Raw genomic sequence first — 18,530 nt, 5'->3', positions numbered from 1 at the left:
AGGGGAGGCAGAGAGCAGGTGCTGCATAAATCCTCAGTGTTGGTGCAGGTAGAGCCCAATTCAAACCATTGTTGAGGACGCTGTAAATGCTTTATAAACGCTCCCAATCGGTGCTCCGTACTAGCCTCCTGGTTCACAGGGAACACACCAGCTGCTGGAGTTACCCTCAGTGCGGCGGTGAGTCCGGTGGGGAATTTCGCAGGTAAATCAGTTCTCAACGACAAGCCAAGTGCTCACAAGGAGTCCCTAGGGGAAGCACAGGCGCCTAATTCGTGCTCCTAGGTGACCCAATTAGTACTTATTGAATGTTTCTGGCCCGTCCCTGGGGGGTGGGGAGAGTGAGAATTCCTTTAGTTCCCTCAAAGGATGGGGAAGGAGAGATCTCCGTTTATTTTCCCATCCGTGAAACGGGGTCACGACAGCGTGGAGAGCACGCGCGCGGGGTAGCATCAAGGGGGAACAGGCTTTCCCTCCTCCCTCCCCCATCTTTCCCATCCCAGCTTCCGAGGATTAGGAATTGCATGAGTCGAAAGTTTGTTCCTGGACGGCCAGGAGACCTCCAGACGCGAACGTTCCGGGGCTGGAACACCAAGAGGCCGGAAAGGTGCGGGCGCGAAAGCTCGGCGCGCGGACGTCCTCTGGCGCCCCGCTCCTCTCGCTCTCCCGCTCCTCCTTCCCTAGGTCCCCCTCCTCACTGTCCCCGCCCCGCTCCCGTCCTCTCATTGGCCGAGCCGGCCGGCCGGGCCTCCCCGGGATTTAAAGGGCCCGCTCTCCGCGCCGCTCTGGGAACCGCAGCTCGTCCCGGCCTTGCGGCCTGCGGGGGAGGCTGCCCGGAGGAGGCGGCGACGGTGGCGGCGGTGGTGCGTCCCCGGCCCCCAGGACCGCGGCTTCCTTCCTGCCAGGTAGGTCTTCAGTAGTGCGCGCGCGGTTCCACTGCTCCCATCCTGAGCCGGCCTCTCCGTGCGGGTCTGCAGCTCGTGTCCTGGGTCCCCCCTCCATCACCTTTCCCACTCCCCCTCCTGCTCTGCCCCCTACCACCACCTCCACCTCCCTGCAGCCTCCAGGCCTGGGCAGGGCTTTGTTGGCGGCTGCAGGAGGTCGGGTGGGGGTGAGATGAAGCGTGCGGAGGATACAGGACACCCCCACATCCTTAAAAGGAGAGATGCACACGGCCCCCAAGTGTCACAGGATCTCCCTGTCTGCCCTCCACACAGAGTGAATCTACCTTGGAAACCAGGGGGTCCCTGCCATTTGATATACGGGCCTGGAATGTACACCATTCAATCACCATTGGACCCGGACTGTTCACAGCATACAAGAGACACAGGTCCTTCATCCACCGCAGGTCATGGGCTGTGTGTGTGCACCCAGGACACCCACATATGCACAGTTGGCAGCTCAGGCTAATGTACCTGACACTCATACCCTCTCCCAGGCCCCCAGGGCCATGTCTCTACATGGGTTGGACAGCCCCAAACTGAAATCTGAGTGCTCAAGTCCATCCCTTGAGCATGGTCTGCCCCGTGGACATCTGGGCTCCCTCTGTGTACCCCTTTGGCAGGTCTGTCCATCTGTCCATCCATCCATAGGGGTCCGCAATGGCCACCTTCAGCCGCCAGGAATTTTTCCAGCAGCTGCTGCAGGGCTGTCTCCTTCCTACTGCCCAGCAGGGCCTTGACCAGATCTGGCTGCTCCTCGCCATCTGCCTCGCCTGCCGCCTCCTCTGGAGGCTCGGTAAGTGCTTGCCACACCATGTGCCACACACTTGCCACGTTCATCCATACCAAGCCACACCTTGTCCTGCCATGTCTTGCCAAGCCAAGCCAGGCTCCGACATGTCCAGCCCACCACATCCTACCAGGCCAAGTGCCATTTAGCCACACCACATCCTACTACACCCAGCCACGCCATGCCACACCACACGAAGCCACATCCTGCCATGCCCAGCCATGCCTTTCAGTATTCCTGGGTTATGGGATTCTGGAAAGCTGAGGTTCTTGGATCTTGGGATCCTGAAATGTCTACATCCCAAGGTTATAAGATTCTGGAATACTGATGTCTCAGGGTCATGGAATCCCAAAGTACCCTGTTACAGGGTTTGGGGATTCTGACAAGTTGAAATTCTCACATTCTAAGCTTCCAAAATGCTGGCATTCTGGATTTCAAGGCATGATGACATTTCTAGATTCTAGGATTCTGGAATGTTTCCACAATCACAGCAAGCCTATATCCAAATGATAAGATTCCAAGTCCCCAAGGTTCCTATAGGATGCTGAGAATTTGGGAAATCTGAGATTCAAAGGTTCTACACTTTCCTTTTTGTTTCCTTTTATTTTAAGTGGATGCTTTATTTTTCCCAAGTTTATCATTTGGAAATATTTCAAAGTTACCAAAAAGTTAAATTGAAAGAACCGTACAATGAACACCCATATATGCATTACCAGATTCTCCAACTGTCAACATCTTGCCACATTAGTTCTATCTACCTACCTACCTATCTATCTATCTATCTATCTATCTATCTATCTAATCTATCTATCTATCTATCTATCTATCTATCTATCTATCTATCACCTTCCTGAATCAAACTGCTGACACTTCACCTCAAATCCTTCAGTGTGTGCCCCCCAAGAACAAGGACATCTCCCCCTAATAACCACAGCCTCAAACATCACCCCTCAAGAAATGTACTCTGCGTGCAATAATATTGTCCAATTTAAGTTGATATTCAGATTTCCTCCAGGGTTCCCAAAATGCCCTTTATAGATGTTTCTTTTCTTTAAACCCCGGCCCGGCCACCTCTCCAGCTCCCCAGCACCTGCTTTGGGCCCCCTGCAATCCCACCACATTGCAACCTCTAGGCCTTTGCCCAGGCTGTGCCCTCTGCCCAGGTTGCCCCCCAATTCCTACCAGCCACCCGACTTGCCTTTCTTGCTCTCTCTGTCTCTCACCCGAAGGGTTGCCATCCTACCTGAAGCACGCAAGCACCGTGGCAGGCGGGTTCTTCAGCCTCTACCACTTCTTCCAGCTGCACATGGTTTGGGTCGTGCTGCTCAGCCTCCTGTGCTACCTCGTGCTGTTCCTCTGCCGACACTCCTCCCATCGCGGAGTCTTCCTCTCCGTCACCATCCTTATCTACCTACTCATGGGGTATGGGTGTGAGTCCTCATCCCCACACTGTCACAGTGTGGGCCCCCAGGCTGCTTCTCGTGAGGCTGTCCAGGACAGGGCAGGTGTGGGGGGTTCCTGGAGGAGGGAATCTGGGAGACTTGTTCTTTCTAAAGGCTGTACAGGACAGGCTGGACTTGGGCTTCCCCTGGAGTAGGGAGTCCTGAAGAATTACTCCTCTGTGAGGTTGTGCAGAACAGGGCATGGTATAACCCACCCTGCACCTTGGTTCCCCCTTTGTGGTCTCTGAGGCCATAGGGGTCACGGGGCCAAGACCACCACCTTTGTTCCTCAGTGAGATGCACATGGTGGACACTGTGACGTGGCACAAGATGCGAGGTAGGCAGCCCTGGCCCTCTCTCCTGCCCCAGCCCTCCTGCCCCACTCCCCAGCTCCTAACTCCCCCAGCCCTGTCTTCCCTTCCCCACTCTTCTCCCTCATTTGCCCACTCCACTGGACACGCAGGCCTCAGATCCCCTTATGTCTGTGTCTCTCCCTACCATGCCTCCCCGCCCCCCGGCCCCATCTGTCTGTCCCATCTCATGCATGTGCCTGACTCTCTTGAGTAAGAGCATCTGCCGGTCCTGGGCCTACTTGCTTACCTGCTTGTCTGATCCCATGCCAACCTGTTCACCCTTGTCCTCCTCTTTTCCTACCACCTCTCACCTGGTGCTCCCATTCCCCATGCTGACCCGTACTATACCTGTCCACTTGACTGTGGGTGCCACACACAGGGGCCCAGATGATCGTGGCCATGAAGGCGGTGTCTTTGGGCTTCGACCTGGACCGAGGCGAGGTCGGTGCGGTGCCCTCACCCGTGGAGTTCATGGGCTACCTCTACTTTGTGGGCACCATCGTCTTTGGGCCCTGGATATCCTTCCACAGCTACCTACAGGCTGTCCAAGGCCGCCCGCTGGTGAGGTCCTGGGTGGACAGGTGGGCAGGGACTGTGGGAGCCACCACGGGGCAGTGTTCATGGAGCCTTGATCCCCACAGAGCCGCCAATGGCTGCAGAAGGTGGCCCGGAGCCTGGCGCTGGCCCTGCTGTGCCTTGTGCTGTCCACCTGTGTGGGCCCCTACCTCTTCCCATACTTCATCCCCCTCGATGGTGACCGCCTCCTTCGCAAGTGAGCACAGCCTTTGAGGCCTCTGCCCTGCAGTGAGGGGGTTGGGTAGGGACCTGGGGTCTCCCTAGCTCTGAGCCTGTCTCTTAATGCTTCTGTCTATCTTCTGTTACTACAGCAAGAAACGCAAAGCCAGGTAAATGAGGGCAGGTGCTGAGGGCGAGTGGGGCTGATGGAGGGTGGGGGCACAGTCTGTGACCGTGGGTTCTGGAAGTCTGAGACTGTCTGACCATCTACCCTGTGACTAGACAGAGACTGAGTGTCTGTCTGTGGCTGTTCTTGGACCAAGATTGGCTCTGTGACTCCATATATGACTGACACTCTGACACATACCATGTCTGGCTATCCATCTGTTCTGCTGTTTCACCATTAGAAACAAGTTACTTAGCTGCAATGGGGAGTGACAAGTATGTGTTGGCTGGTGACGCTGATCTGTCTGTGACTCTGGTTAGGGGTGTGTATGGGTTGTTTGGCTATCAGCCACTGACTCCCTGTGTGGGACTGGAGTTCTGGCTGGCTGGCTGGCTGTGCCATTGTCAAGGATGGGGTGCGTAGCTGTCATTGCATGTCTGGCTTATCTGCAACTCTGGCTGGGAATGGGTCTGGCTGTCGCGTGTTGTGTGCCTATCTGTGCTGGATTCTGCCTGTGGGTCTGCCTTCTGTGGCTGCTTGGTGGAGTCGTGACCAACTGTGTGCCTGTACCTGTCTGCAGGACCAACCATCTGCCTTTGGTGTGACTGTAGGATTCCATCCGGCTGTTTGATTGTATGACTCCCTCCCCCACTCACTGGCCGCTGACTGTGTCTGATGCTGAATGAGGCTCTGAAAGGTGGAGTGACTTGCCCAGTGTCACCCAGCTAAGCAGCCAGGCATTAATCCTAGGCCTGGTTCCAGAACCTCCGCTTTTTCCAGTGCAGGACGCTGCCTGTTTTTGACTGTGTCTGACTGTATGACTGACAGGGTGGTTATCCTGAGTGCAGAATCATGTGTGTGTGCATAGCGGGTGCTTGATGGTCTCTGTGCCTAACTAAAGGACTTTTGTGTGTCTTATGGTCACCGAGTCAGGTTAGAGAGCTGCGAGGCTGGGGGTCCGATAGTGTCTGCCTCTGGCCACGTGGCTGTGTCAGGGGGTGGGGCAGTGAGGTCAGGCCTGTGACGGTGGCTGGGGCTGGATGTCTGGCCAGGGGAGGCTGTGGGACTGTGTCATGTTCCGGGGCAGCTCCTGGGTCTGTTTGAGCCAAATGAACCTAACTGACAGTGTTGTATGCGTATGACTGTCACAGTGCACCTCTTTTGCTACCACGGTTCTGTCTGTCTTGTCTACGAGTAACTCAGGCCAGCCTCCAGGGCCTCTCTGACTCTCTTTTCTTTCTTCTCTGCTGCCTTCCTGACCCCTGGGGGCCCTAGGGGCACCATGGTAAGGTGAGTCTACAGAGTGGGGCTGGGGATGCTGACATAAGGGGGGGGGTGTCATGCCGGGGCCTGGGCATCATGCCTCTCTGCCCTGCTCATTTCTCCCCAGGTGGCTGCGAGCCTACGAGAGTGCTGTCTCCTTCCACTTCAGCAACTATTTTGTGGGCTTTCTGTCCGAGGCCACGGCCACGTTGGCGGGGGCTGGCTTCACCGAGGAGAAGGATCACCTGGAATGGTGGGGAGGGCCGGGGGGCCCCTCTCCCACAGGGTGCTGCCTAGAGGAGCTGCAGGGGGGGGGGGGTTCCCGGGAAAAGGAACAGCCAAGACAAAAGTGTGGCAGTCAGATGGGTTGAGCTCCCAAATGAATTTGTGTGTCTCTTTTGCCCATAGGGACTTGACAGTGTCCAAGCCACTGAACGTGGAACTGCCCCGGTCCATGGTCGAAGTTGTCACGAGCTGGAACCTGCCCATGTCTTATTGGCTAAATAACTGTGAGTCACCAAGACGCCACTCTAAGAGAGTTGGGAGTCCTCAGCTCAGGCCCTTTCACACATTCATACAACAAACATTTACTGAGCACCTACTGTGTGCTAGGCCCTTGTGGATCTGGCATTTTTATGGGGGGAGCAGATAATAAAAGAAAAAAAATACACAATAGTTCAGGTGGTAATAAGTGCTATGGTAAAAAAAAACAAAGCAGGTAAAGATCTGGGAGTGTTAGCAGGAGTATGGGCAGGGGGGTTGCAATTTTAAATAAGTTAGCCCCAGCAAGTCCGACTGAGGAGGTGACATCAAATATGTAGGGGAGGAGTGCAACAGATGGAGGGAACAGCCAGTGCAAAGGCCCTGAGGTAGAAGCATACCTAGCACATCTGAGGAACCAGTGTGGAAGAGACCAGTGTGGCAGGAGCAAAATGAGGGGGCCAGTGGCAGGAAGTGAGGTCAAAAAGGGGACATCCTGGTCCTGGAGGGCATTGCTGACCATGAGGAGGGAGCCATGGCAGAGGTCTGAGCAGAGGAGGGCCATGGGCTGACTTGGGTTATAACAGGACTCTCTGGCTGCTGTGAGGACAGACAGGGATGGGGCGAGGGCAGAAGCAGTGAGGAGGCCACTGCAGTGGTCCAGGCCTGTGATGGCAGTGGCGGCAGTGGACACGGACAGGAGAAGTCAGATTCCGGATAAATTCTGAAGGTGGAACTGACAGGATTCGCTGAGAGTTTGGTTGTGGGAGTGGAGAGAGGACAGATCAAGGGTGATTCTGGAGTTTTTGCCCCGAGGAGCTGGAAGGGTGGAGTTGACGTTGGCTGAACTTGGGGAGACTCTGGGAGGAGTAGGTTGGGAGGGAAGATCAGGTTTCGGACATGTGAAGTTTGAGGCCATTAGAAAGACTTTATCCTGGGGGCTCCAACAGGTTGCGGGTCGCCTCACCCTGCCCTATGGCACCCAGGAAGGGCAGGGGGGATCTCAGGAGACTCTTGGCCTGTATCTCGCCCCTCCAGATGTTTTCAAGAATGCTCTCCGCCTGGGGACCTTCTCAGCCGTGCTGGTCACCTATGCAGCTAGCGCCCTCCTGCACGTGAGCAGGGTAGAGGGGGATTAGGGGGTAAGCTGGGCGGGGCGGCAGAGCCTCCTCCTCACGTACCTCATCCCCCCAACCCACCTGGTTCCCCCAGGGCTTCAGCTTCCATCTGGCTGCGGTGCTGCTGTCCCTGGCCTTTATCACTTACGTGGAGCACGGTGAGTGCAGAGCCCAGCCCAGCAGACGGGATGGAAGGTTGGTGGGGGACTGCAACCACCATCCCCCAAGCCTAACCTGACCCCTCACCTCCCCCATCTGTCCCAGTCCTCCGGAAGCGCCTGGCTCGGATCCTCAGTGCCTGCGTCTTGTCCAAACGGTGCCCACCAGACTGTTCACACCAGCATCGCTTGGTGAGGGTTCAGCCTGGGCAACCTCGTGCCCAGCACTCCTCCTCAAAAATATTACTTCTGTCTCCATCTTATATCTGTCTCAGGGTGCCCAGCTTACTCTTCTGGTGCCTGAGCCATCCCCATAACCTCACCTCTATTCACTGGCATTCATTTCTCTAACACATTTATCAAGCACTTCCTGTTTACACACCTGGCATTTATTTCCCCCCAATTAACATTTATTGAGCACCTGCTGGTACCAGGCATGGTTCTAGGGGCTGGAGACACAGCGGTGAACAAAACAGACCAAAGTCCCAGCCCTCTGGGACAAACGTTTTAACAGGGAAGACAGTAAATAATAAATCAGTAAAATATAATCATTTGTTAGATTGGGATTAGTGCCAAGGAAAAAAATACATAAGGGAAAGGGGCATGGAAGTATCAGGGGGTGAGTGGTTTCAATTTTAAAGAGGGAGGGGACTTTTGAGTTCCTTACTGAAGGAGGTGACAGAGGGAAGCATTCCAGGCAGAGGGAACAGTGGGCGTAAAGGCCTTGAGACGGGAGAGGGCCTGGAATCTGAGGAACAGTGTGGAGGCCAGTGTGGCTTGAGCAGAGTGAGCGAGGGGGAGAGTCGGGGGAGAGTGGTGGGCCCAGTAGGTCATGGTGGGCATTTGCTTTTGTTTGGTTTTTTTTTTCATTCTGTTTGCAATAAGAAGTGTGGACAATCTCAAATTTGTCTCCCACCTGACAACCAATGTTTATCACCATAAACCCCCAAACTCAAAGCCCCACCATTTTTCCTCCTCTGCCTGAACACTCACATCTTCCTCAACCTGGATGCCCTCATGCTAACAGTACCCTCATCCCTGGATACCCCTTGAGCCCCCACCGGAAGATCTGAATCATCTCTTTCCTAGTCCAGGGAGTACCCTAGACATCCTCATTTCTGGGACCCACTGCACCCTGTGCGTCTCCCTGGGCTCCCCTGACCAGGTGGGGCTCAGGGACAGTGAGCAGGTTCAGCTGCCAACCATATCCATCTGTCCTCCACAGGGCCTGGGGGTGCGAGCCTTAAACCTGCTCTTTGGGGCCCTGGCCATCTTCCACCTGGCCTACCTGGGCTCCCTGTTTGATGTCGATGTGGACGATACCACAGAGGAGCAGGTGAGTGGGGCCCTGGGCTGGGGGTTCCCCAGGGATTTGCTGCCTGTTCATAGGAGCCTGGAGCTCCTGTGGGAGCTCCAGGGGTGTCCTCGCGAGGACAAAGGTGGGGAGGCTGAGGCATGAGGACCTCGTGTCATGTATCTGTAGCTCCTGCAGCCAGTGCTCCTCGGTCCTTCTTCCCCATTGTCCCTCTGGTTGATTCACACCGTGGGGTCTTTTATTTGGGTGAAGTGTGCAAAATATGTTTATTTTACTTATAAAATTTGTCTTATAGAGATGTAGTACAAAACCCAGGTTTTACTTTTTTAAAAATTATTTCATATTTTTGTTTAGATGGAATTTTTAAGGTTTCTTATTTAATTTTTAAAAACATTTTGGCTCAGATCGAGTGTGCAAACTCGATTCTACTTTAAAAATGTCTATTAAAATGTATATACTATTTTTATTCATGTGGAGTATGCACATTCCAGATTTTACTCCTTTTTAAATGGAAAACAATTTAAAAACTAATGTTTATTCATGTGGCTCATATAGGATCCAGGTTTTGCTTCTCTTTTAGTTAAATTTTTTATTTTTAATTGAAAATAAAACTATATTATTTTTGTCATTAAAAACAGTTTTTAATTTTTATTCAGGTTCAGTGTGCAAAATCTGAGTTTGGCTTCTTTTTAAAGTTTTTGTTTTATCTTATTAAAACATTTATAGGGGGCCAGCCCCATGGCCAAGTGGTTAAGTTCAGGCGTTCTGCTTCGGTGGCCCAGGGTTTCGTCAGTTTGGATCCCAGGCGTGGACATGGCACGGCTTGTTAGGCCACGTTGAGGTGGTATCCCACATGCCACAACTAGAAGGATCCACAAGTCAAATATACAACTACGTACTGGGGGGATTCGGGGAGAAAGAGCAGGAAAAAAAAATTTTTTAATAGTTAATGCTATCACATGGTTCAAAAACCAAACAGTATTCAAGATATTCAGGGGAAAGTCTTGCTCCTACCGTCTACCCCCTGTCCTCTTACAGGTGACTACTTTTATTCATTTTATTAAAATATCCTTCTAAAATTGAAGCATAATAAACAAATATAAAAATGTATTTTAATTCCCTCTTGCTGGCTTTTACTCTAAAGGTAAGACATGAATGACACTGTTCTGCATATTGCTTTTTTCACATAATAATAACTTGAAAATCTTCTGCTTTAGTACATAGAGTGTCCTCATTCATTTTTTCCATTGTGAAGACATGACACAGTGTAGTTTGTTGCTTATCGGTGGACACCCAGGTGATTTCCAGTCCTTTCCTTTTGCAAATGATGCTCCAGCAAGTAACACCCTTGTACCCATGTGGATTCACACAGGTGCAGACAGAATTGTAGGATCTGTTCTTGATGGTTGCAATGGAGGAGTTACCTTTTTGCCCTCCCACCAACAGTGTGTGAATGTGCCTGTGGCCCCATTAATAGAGTGCCTCTCACACATCCTGGATATGTTTGCCAGTTTGAGAGGAGGAAGATTATGAGTGAGGCTGAGTATCTTTTCATATGTTTAAGAGCCATTTGTTTTTTTCCTTTACTGAGAATGGGCTACTCACCTCCTTTGCTAATTTTTGTCTTTTCAAAACATTGATTTCCAGGAGCTCTTTATATATAAGGGAGAGTGCTGGTCAGAGAATGGAATTGCCTTGTCTTGTTTTTAAAATGATTTTTAAAGAAGAAGAAAACACAAAAGAAAAAAATTAAATCTGCTTACCTTTCATATGTACCCAGTCTCCTCTCTCGAGCCTCACCTAGGGTGACCATGGAGTCACAGAAATGTCCTTAAGCAAAGGATGGGTTTTCTTGAGACCTTCTTTGTTCTTGCTGAGTGGAACCATCACCTCTTTCTCTCCCACAGGGCTACGGCATGGCATACACTGTCCACAAGTGGTCAGAGCTCAGCTGGGCCAGTCACTGGGTCACTTTTGGATGCTGGATCTTCTACCGTCTCATAGGCTGAGGCACATCTGTGGACCCTCACAGCTCCCTCAAGACCCCTCCTCAGAGTGCCAGCTCTGATGGGGGATGAGGGAAGGCCCTCTCTCTAATTCTTGACCCCTCTCCATCCTTGCCCCCCCAACACGCCTACACATACACACACACAAACACACATACACCATTTCCATGCCTGTTGATCCCCACCCCACCACAAGGCGGGAAGGGGGTGGTCCCTGCTGGGGCATAGGGGTGGGGGATGCTTGGGGAAGCAGAGAGGGGGAGATCCGGGGTCTCCCCACCTTCCTTCTCCCTTTTTATATACAGTTTGTTATTGTCAAATAAAAGTAGGAAATATACAAAAGGCTCTTTCTTCACTGCTCAGTGGGGAATAGGTGTGAGTGAGGAAGGGGGCACAGCATAGATATAGCTTGGAAGCTGGAAACCATGAAAAGGGAGCAGGTTGTGATTGGTTCCAGATTAATTTACTACTGTTCATGAGTGGATGATAAACCTGAGGATGGCACTGCTTGATTTGAGTGAGGCCAGGACAGATTGGATAGTGGGATGTGCGGGAAGCCTGATACTAATTGGCTGGAAAACTGAAGGAGTCCCATTCCGATTGGTTGCTCTGACTGGGACAGAGAGGAGGGAAAGCAAGAGAGATGAAGAGTTGCTGCTTATTGATCCCTAGGACTGAGAGTTGTGCGTTCTCATTGGATGGGAGATCTGGGATGGGTCTGGATTCTGATTGATGGCGCCCTCTGGCTGCCCACTGGCTTAGAGTTAGGGAGCTCTGAATGGCTCTTTAGAGTTGGCACAAGGATGACCGCTGAGGAGTTCTGAGCTCTGAGGGAGAGGGCGGAGGCACGATGTACAGGATGTGATCTGCCTGTCGTATTAACAGTTTCCTTGCCCATTTGGACATTAGGATTGAAGGTTGGTCCGGGAACTAATTGGTTGCTCTGCCTAGAAAATGAGGGCAAAGGTGAGAGGAAGCAACGCAACGCTGGTTCAACAGCAGACGAGGAGGACGAACACTTGATTTCCGATGTGATTGACTGATAAGGTAGGTAATTGATTCCAACACTCGCTGCAGATTGGCCTCGGCTGCAAACGCCCACCCAACTCCTGACTCGGGCTCAGCCAACAGCGAAAATGGCACCACGCGTGAGGGCGGGGCAGGGGGCACATAGAGAGCTCCTATTGGTTGGGAGCGGCACGGGCCGCCTTCCCAGCCCCTCCATTGGTCAGCCCGGTAAGGCGAGGAACCTGACCAGAGGTTGGGGAAGAACTAGGGCTGTTACGGAGCCCGCGAGCTAGGCTAGAGACAGCCAGGAGCCCGGAGAGGCCATTGCGACCCCGCCGCTGGGTGAGTGCCCTCCACCCGCCGCGCCACTCCATCCCCTAGCTCCCAACTGCTAAACGGCCGGCCCTCGGCGCGCCTAGGCGAGACCCTTGCCCCTCCCGCCCTCCCACGCGCTTGCGCGAGAGCGTCCCCCCCGCCGGTCCCCCCCCCGCCGCCCCCCCAGTTACTGCGCGGTAGTCCGCACGACGGGAGATCCGCCTTCTCGTTGGGCAGCTGGACTAGAGGGTTCTAGTTCTGATTGGTGGTCTCTGCATTTGACCCTCCTTTTTCTTTTTAGCGCCGCGCGCCAGACCTCTGTCTTCCACTTTTCTCTCATTTGCAGGTTGGCTGCGTCGTGCGCTGTTGGGGGAAGTGTCTGGTTTTCACACACTGAACCTGAGGGTCGTAGTTCTGGTTAGCCTTCTCGCGTCTGTCCTGCAGTTACCGTGACTACGGGGAGGGAATAGCTTTCCGTTGAACGATGCGAGACACTGACCCCTGCAATGGGACCCAACCTATTGCTGTGTCCCCCACCAGAGCGTGACTAATCAGGGCTGGGACTAACCTAGTCTGGTTCTTGTGTCTGCCTACCAGACTGTGACCAATGAGGACGGGAACCAGACTTGGATCCTGTGTCTTCCCCAGCAGACTGACACCTGAAGGCTGGCACCTGGTCTGGTTCCCGTGTCTACCATATCATACGAAGGGCTGGAACAAGCTTTCAGTCTTTCTGTGGGCTTATAGTTGTTTTTTAAACAGCATATAATTAGATTATTTTTAATCCAGTCTTACAGTCTGTCTATTAGCTGAATAATTTAGTCTATTTACATTTCTTGTGATGGTAAACTATTTGGGTTTGATTTTATGATCTCATGTGTTTACTGTTTGATCAGGTTTCTCTTCCTTTTTTCTGCTTTCTACCATCCACACACAGCCGTCAGCTTACAACGACATGACCACCAGCGCCAGCCCCTTGCACCCATACTGGCCTCGGCACCTAAGGCTGGACAAATTTGTGCCTAATGACTGCCCCGCCTGGCATCTCCTGGCCGGCCTCTTCTCTGTCTCTGGGGTCTTAGTTGTCACCACGTGGCTGTTGTCAGGTCGTGCTGCAGTCGTCCCACTGGGGATTTGGCGGCGACTGTCCCTGTGCTGGTTTGCAGTCTGTGGGTTCATTCACCTGGTGATTGAGGGCTGGTTCAGCCTCTACCACGAGGACCTTCTTGGAGACCAAGCCTTCTTGTCCCAACTCTGTGAGTCCTGAGTTCTTTGAGGTGCTGTGGGAGGGAAATTTCTGGGCAGGGATTGGTTTAGATGTTTACCCACCCACCAACTCTTCTTCCATTAATTAATTAACTAATTAATTAATTAATTTTCTTTTTTGGGGGGAAGATTAGCCCTGAGCTAACTGCTGCCAATCCTCCTCTTTTTGCTGAGGAAGGCTGGCCCTGAGCTAACATCCGTGCCCATCTTCCTCTACTTCATATGTGGGACGCTACCACAGCATGGCTTGCTAAGCAGTGCCATGTCCACACCCGGGATCCAAACCAGCGAACCCCAGGCCGCCAAAAAGCAGAATGTGCACACTTAACTGCTGCACCACTGGGCTGGCCCCTAGTTAATTAATTTTCAAGATTGGCCCTGAGCTAACATCTGTTGCCAATCTTTTTTTTTTTCTTCTTCTTCTTCTCCCCAAAGCCCCCCAGTATGTATTTGTATATTCTAGTTGTAGGTCCTTCTAGTTGCGCTATGTGGGACACTGCCTCAGCATGGCCTGATGAGCGGTGGCATGTCCGCGCCCAGGATCTGAACCGGTGAAACCCTGGGCCACCAAAGTGGAGTGTGCAAACTTAACCACTCAGCCATGGGGCCCACCCCCATTAATTTATTTTTAAAAATTATTTAACTTTATTGTTGCATGTATATTCACATGGGTCAAAAAACAAACCATTTGGAGAGGTATGCATTGAAAATCTACCTTCTATCCACCAAGTTTCCCCAACTATTAACCACTGTTAATAATTGCTTGTTTCCTTCCAGGGTTTATTTATATATAGATTACACAAGCCTCAATTTGCTCAATTGTAAAAGAGGGATAATAGTAATACCCAAATATATGTAGGACACTTACAACAGTATTTGGCAGACAGTGGATGCCATATAACTTTATTATTATTATTATCATCATTATTGTTTTAATTTTTCCCTTTTGTGTAAATAAATAGTAACATGCTATATACACTTTTGAACTTTGCTTTTTTTTTTGCTGAGGAAGATTATCCTTGAGCTAACATCTGTTGCCATCCTCCTCTTTTATAAATTTTTTTAAAGATTTGCCCTGAGCTAACATCTGTTGTCAATCTTTTTTTACTTTTTGCCTCTTCGCCCGAAAGCCCCCCAGTACATAGTTGTATATTCTAGTTGTGGGTCCTTCTAGTTGAACTGTGTGGGTCGCCTCCTCAGCATGGCTTGATGAGCGGTGCTAGGTCTGCCTCCAGGATCCAAACCAGTGAAACCCTGGGCCGCCAAAGTGGAGCACATGAACTTAACCACTTGGCCCTGGGGCCGGGCCCCCCAGTCCTCCTCTTTTTTTGCTTGAGGAAGATTAGCCCTGAGCTAACATCTGTGTCAATCTTCCACTACTTTTTATATGTGGGTCACACCTCAGTGTGGCTGATGAGTGGTGTAGGTCCACTCCTGGGATCCAAACCCATGAACCCAGGCCACTGAAGCAGAGCGCACTGAATTTAACCTCTACACCATGGGGCCAGCCCCTGACCTTTGCTTTTTTTAATGACGTAACTCCTTATTAATTCATAAAGAGCTTTCAAAGCACAGATGTGACAGAATTATTTGACTTGTCCAGTATTGATGGGCATTTCCCCCCAATTTTTTGCTCTTATAAACAATACATCTTTTTGGCTTCATGATAAAGCTGCTATGAACATTCTTATAGAAGTCTTTGTGTGTAGAGATCTTTCATTTCACTTGGATAAATATGGAGGAGTGGAATGGCAGGGTCGGATGGTAGATGTGCATATAACTTTGAAAAACTGCCAAACTGTTTTCAAAAATGGCTGCACCATTTTATATTCCCACCAGCAGTATATGAAACGTCTAGTTTCTCCACATCCTCAATGACACTTAGTATGGTCAGGTGTTTCTTAAATTTTAGTCCTAGTGGATCCGAGTGATATGTCATTACGGTCTTAATTTGCTTTTCCTTAATGACTAATGAAAGTTTGAGCACCTCGCATGTGTTTATTGACCATTTGGAAATCCTCTTTTGTGAAGAACCTATTTCAGTCTCCTGCCTATTTTTGTATTGGGTGATCTTTTTCTTATTGAGTCTCTCCTCACTCTTTCATTCTCTTATCTGTTCACCCGTGTGCTCTCTCTCTCACTTATTGGCTTCTTCACTCACTCCGTCATCTACACCTGCTTCCCTTTTTCCACATTTATTGAATACCAGACAATCACAGCCACACTTACTGTTCTGTGTCAGACTTGCATACATTATCTTGTATACACATGTTAACTCTAGGGTCCAAACAATTACCCCATTTCAGATGAGGAAACTGAGGCATAGAGCGGTTATAAAGCCTGCTGTCTTACAGGGGCCCTGAGCTCTCACAAGTCTGAGTTCCTTTTCCTGCCTTTATTCTTCATGTATGTCTTTTGTCTTCTTCAGGGAAAGAGTATGCCAAGGGGGACAGCCGATACATCCTGTAAGTCTTGGCCTCTGTCGAGGGAAACCTGCATTGGTTTGGGGTGGTTGTTAGTCAGGGAGCACTAATGGGGTGCCCTGAGGGTAGAGCACAATGATGCCAATGTCTCTCCATCCTTTCTCCCCACAGGAATGACAACTTCACGGTATGCATGGAGACCATCACAGCTTGCCTTTGGGGACCCCTCAGCCTATGGGTGGTAATTGCCTTTCTCCGCCAGCAGCCCCTCCGCTTTGTCCTACAGCTCGTGGTCTCTGTGGGTGAGGAGAGGGCCCACACTGGGTGCTGGAGGGGTTGATGGGGGTTCACAGACATAGGGGCATACCTGCAGGTGGGATCTCTCAGTTGTGCCCATCCAGGGCCGAGTCAGACTGAATGACAAACTCTGAGGTGCTGGAACAGCCATGCCCCTTTTGGCCTGCATTCTTAAGCAGAGAGAGTCCATTTCTCCTCCTCCTCCATCACAAAGTCTCCTGTGAAGGTTAGATGAGGTGGCCTGTGATGGCGGGCAGCCCCTGGATCCTCCAGGGTCAGGATTCTGAGCTCCCTTCGTCTGAGATTCAGTCCTCTTGTGTTCTTACATTGTTAGCTTTCTTTAGTTCCGTAAATGTGAGTTCTCTTTAGTCCTGGAGTCCTGAGCTGTCTTAAAGGGTATTGAGCTTCCTTAAATTCCAGAGATAAGAACTCTCCTGAGTTCAGAAATTCTCAGCTTCTGATTCCTCAAATTTTCAGCTGTGTGATTTCAGAATTCTTAGCTCCCTGAATTTGGGAGGCTTGAGCTCTGAGACCTTGAATGATGACTTGGAAAATGCCCTGGAATGGTTCTTCCTCCTCACAGGGTTCCCCCTTCCCCTTCTCCCTCCCACAGGTCAAATCTACGGGGATGTGCTCTATTTCCTGACAGAGCAACGTGATGGATTCCAGCATGGAGAGCTGGGCCACCCGCTCTATTTCTGGTTTTACTTTGTTTTCATGAACAGCCTGTGGCTGGTGCTGCCTGGAATCCTTGTGCTTGACTCCATGAAGCAGCTCTCTCTTGCCCAGAGCACACTGGACACCAAAGCCACAAAAGCCAAGAGCAAACAGAACTAATGAGTGATGGACTTGGCTTCAACGCTGGCTCATGAGCAACTCTCTACCTGCCAGAAGAGTCCAATCCTTGCTCTCACGGGTTGGAGGGACAAAGTGAATTGATCTGTCAAACTCAAGCTGATTGGGTGGGCGCCAAAAGGGACAGAGACAGGAGGAAGAAAGGAGCTGTATGGAGCTACTGCCAGGAGCTGTTGGAACAAAGGTACAAGAGAACACAGGAGGTTTAAAATCAGGAAATAAAAGATCTTGACCCTAACACTGAGAGATCTTTAATTACTAACCCCAGAGATGCCCCATGACTGACCCTACAGACTTCTCCATCACCCATTCATTCCACAGACCCCCATCATCATCACTTAGACCTCTAATCTATGACCTCACTGACCCCACAGATTCCTGTGATGGCTGGTTAGATCCATGAGAAACCCATAATCTCTTTTAAGGAGTGATTGTCCAACTATACCCTTGGCGTTCTCTCCAGAACACACTTTCTCATTTTTTGCAATATGGACAGGCTGAGTGAGAATTTTCCAAATCTTCAAGTTCTTCAATTTACTCAGCCTCTTCTCTCCTGATCAGGCACCTCACAGACTTACCCATCACTAGCCTAAAGACCCCCATCACTCACCCCACAGACCAAACAAAACTCACCCCACAGATCCCATCATTATCCCCTAAAACACCCATCACTGTCCCCACAACAGCCTTTCGTTCACTCATAGACGTCCATCACTCACACCACAGACCCCATCATTGCCCCAGCAGACCTCCCATCATGTACCCTACAACCGCATGAGTCACCCCATAAACCCCCCCATCATGTATCACACAGACCCTGTCACTCTTCCCACACACCCCCTATCATTTACCTCATAGGCCTCTCATCACTCACCCTACAGATGCCCCATCACTCACCCTGTAAACTCCCCGTAACTCAAGTTGCAGAATCCATCCCTTACTTCATATTCCCCTATGACTCACCCCACAGATCCCCAATTACCCCCACAGACCACCTATCATGGACCCACAGAGTCCCATGATCCACCCCACAGATACCCCCATCCTACAGACCCCTCCCCCACTCATCCCACAGTCTCTGTCATTCACCTCATAGACCATCAGTCATAAAACAAATGGGTATTTGAGGAATTTTGGAGAGATGACAAAGAATGAATAATAAAACTGCAGGGGCCGGCCCGGTGGCACAGCGGTTAAGTGCACATGTTCCGCTTCGGCCCGGGGTTTGCCGGTTCGGATCCCAGGTGCGGACATGGCACTGCACATGGAGCCATGCTGTGGCGGGCATCCCACATATGGGGTGGAGGAGGATGGCCATGGATGTTGGCTCGGGGCCAGTCTTCCTTGGCCAAAAGAGGAGGATTAGCAGCAGATGTTAGCTCAAGGCTAATCTTCAAAAAACAAAAACAAAAACAAAACTGCAGATACCTGTAGGCTGGCTCTAAGTGACCTGTGCAGGGCAGGACTTCAGTTCAAATCCTGGTTCTGCTTGAGCCTACAGTACAGCTTTTGAGAAATGCCTCACTGTTAAGGCCAAAACCATGCATTACTTTCTCACCTCAGATCCACCACTTACCTCATCACTTACTTAAGGCATGCTGC

The 18,530-nt window shown here is 51.0% G+C and overlaps 2 protein-coding genes across 23 annotated transcripts; both read left to right on the top strand.

The window, feature by feature from the left end:
• The first annotated feature begins 730 nt into the window (after window positions 1-730).
• PORCN (porcupine O-acyltransferase) lies at window positions 731-11,102 on the top strand. 19 transcript variants are annotated; one of them, XM_044763827.2, is made up of 16 exons: window positions 766-902; window positions 1,215-1,327; window positions 1,671-1,734; window positions 2,958-3,150; window positions 3,464-3,507; window positions 3,903-4,084; window positions 4,165-4,295; window positions 4,411-4,428; window positions 5,700-5,714; window positions 5,815-5,940; window positions 6,096-6,196; window positions 7,206-7,291; window positions 7,380-7,443; window positions 7,550-7,635; window positions 8,669-8,779; window positions 10,666-11,102. In XM_044763827.2, exons 4-16 carry the CDS (start codon window positions 3,035-3,037, stop codon window positions 10,765-10,767), a joined length of 1,182 nt encoding a protein of 393 aa, XP_044619762.1. In that variant the 5' UTR covers window positions 766-902; window positions 1,215-1,327; window positions 1,671-1,734; window positions 2,958-3,034; the 3' UTR covers window positions 10,768-11,102. The 19 variants fall into 19 exon arrangements, with proteins under 19 accessions (XP_070358342.1, XP_044619758.1, XP_070358332.1 ...); XM_070502229.1 differs by having other exon boundaries at window positions 1,562-1,734; XM_044763823.2 differs by lacking the exon at window positions 1,215-1,327 and having other exon boundaries at window positions 737-902.
• A 279-nt stretch (window positions 11,103-11,381) lies between these two features.
• EBP (EBP cholestenol delta-isomerase) lies at window positions 11,382-17,166 on the top strand. 4 transcript variants are annotated; one of them, XM_014835285.3, is made up of 5 exons: window positions 11,382-11,811; window positions 13,025-13,343; window positions 15,782-15,818; window positions 15,948-16,078; window positions 16,687-17,166. In XM_014835285.3, exons 2-5 carry the CDS (start codon window positions 13,043-13,045, stop codon window positions 16,908-16,910), a joined length of 693 nt encoding a protein of 230 aa, XP_014690771.1. In that variant the 5' UTR covers window positions 11,382-11,811; window positions 13,025-13,042; the 3' UTR covers window positions 16,911-17,166. The 4 variants fall into 4 exon arrangements, with proteins under 4 accessions (XP_014690771.1, XP_070358343.1, XP_044619763.1 ...); XM_070502242.1 differs by having other exon boundaries at window positions 11,413-11,811; window positions 12,984-13,343; XM_044763828.2 differs by lacking the exon at window positions 11,382-11,811 and adding an exon at window positions 11,974-12,114.
• The last annotated feature ends 1,364 nt before the right edge of the window (window positions 17,167-18,530 follow it).

The sequence above is a fragment of the Equus asinus genome, chromosome X (assembly GCF_041296235.1).
Source record: "Equus asinus isolate D_3611 breed Donkey chromosome X, EquAss-T2T_v2, whole genome shotgun sequence".
NCBI classification, from domain to species: Eukaryota; Metazoa; Chordata; class Mammalia; order Perissodactyla; family Equidae; genus Equus; species Equus asinus.
The sequence above is the reverse complement of the archived record's forward strand: the minus strand, read 5'-3'. Positions and strand labels throughout refer to the sequence as shown.

What these genes read in the sequence shown, in the direction of transcription:
- PORCN (XM_044763826.2), top strand. Translation starts at nt 1,599, where the DNA reads ATGGCCACCTTCAGCCGCCAGGAATTTTTCCAGCAGCTGCTGCAGGGC. An exon ending in CTTATCTACCTACTCATGGG is followed by an intron (nt 3,151 to 3,463) that starts GTATGGGTGTGA and finishes TTTGTTCCTCAG; the next exon opens with TGAGATGCACATGGTGGACA. An exon ending in ACGATACCACAGAGGAGCAG is followed by an intron (nt 8,780 to 10,665) that starts GTGAGTGGGGCC and finishes TCTCTCCCACAG; the next exon opens with GGCTACGGCATGGCATACAC.
- EBP (XM_014835285.3), top strand. Translation starts at nt 13,043, where the DNA reads ATGACCACCAGCGCCAGCCCCTTGCACCCATACTGGCCTCGGCACCTA. An exon ending in GGGGACAGCCGATACATCCT is followed by an intron (nt 15,819 to 15,947) that starts GTAAGTCTTGGC and finishes TTCTCCCCACAG; the next exon opens with GAATGACAACTTCACGGTAT. An exon ending in ACAGCTCGTGGTCTCTGTGG is followed by an intron (nt 16,079 to 16,686) that starts GTGAGGAGAGGG and finishes TCCCTCCCACAG; the next exon opens with GTCAAATCTACGGGGATGTG.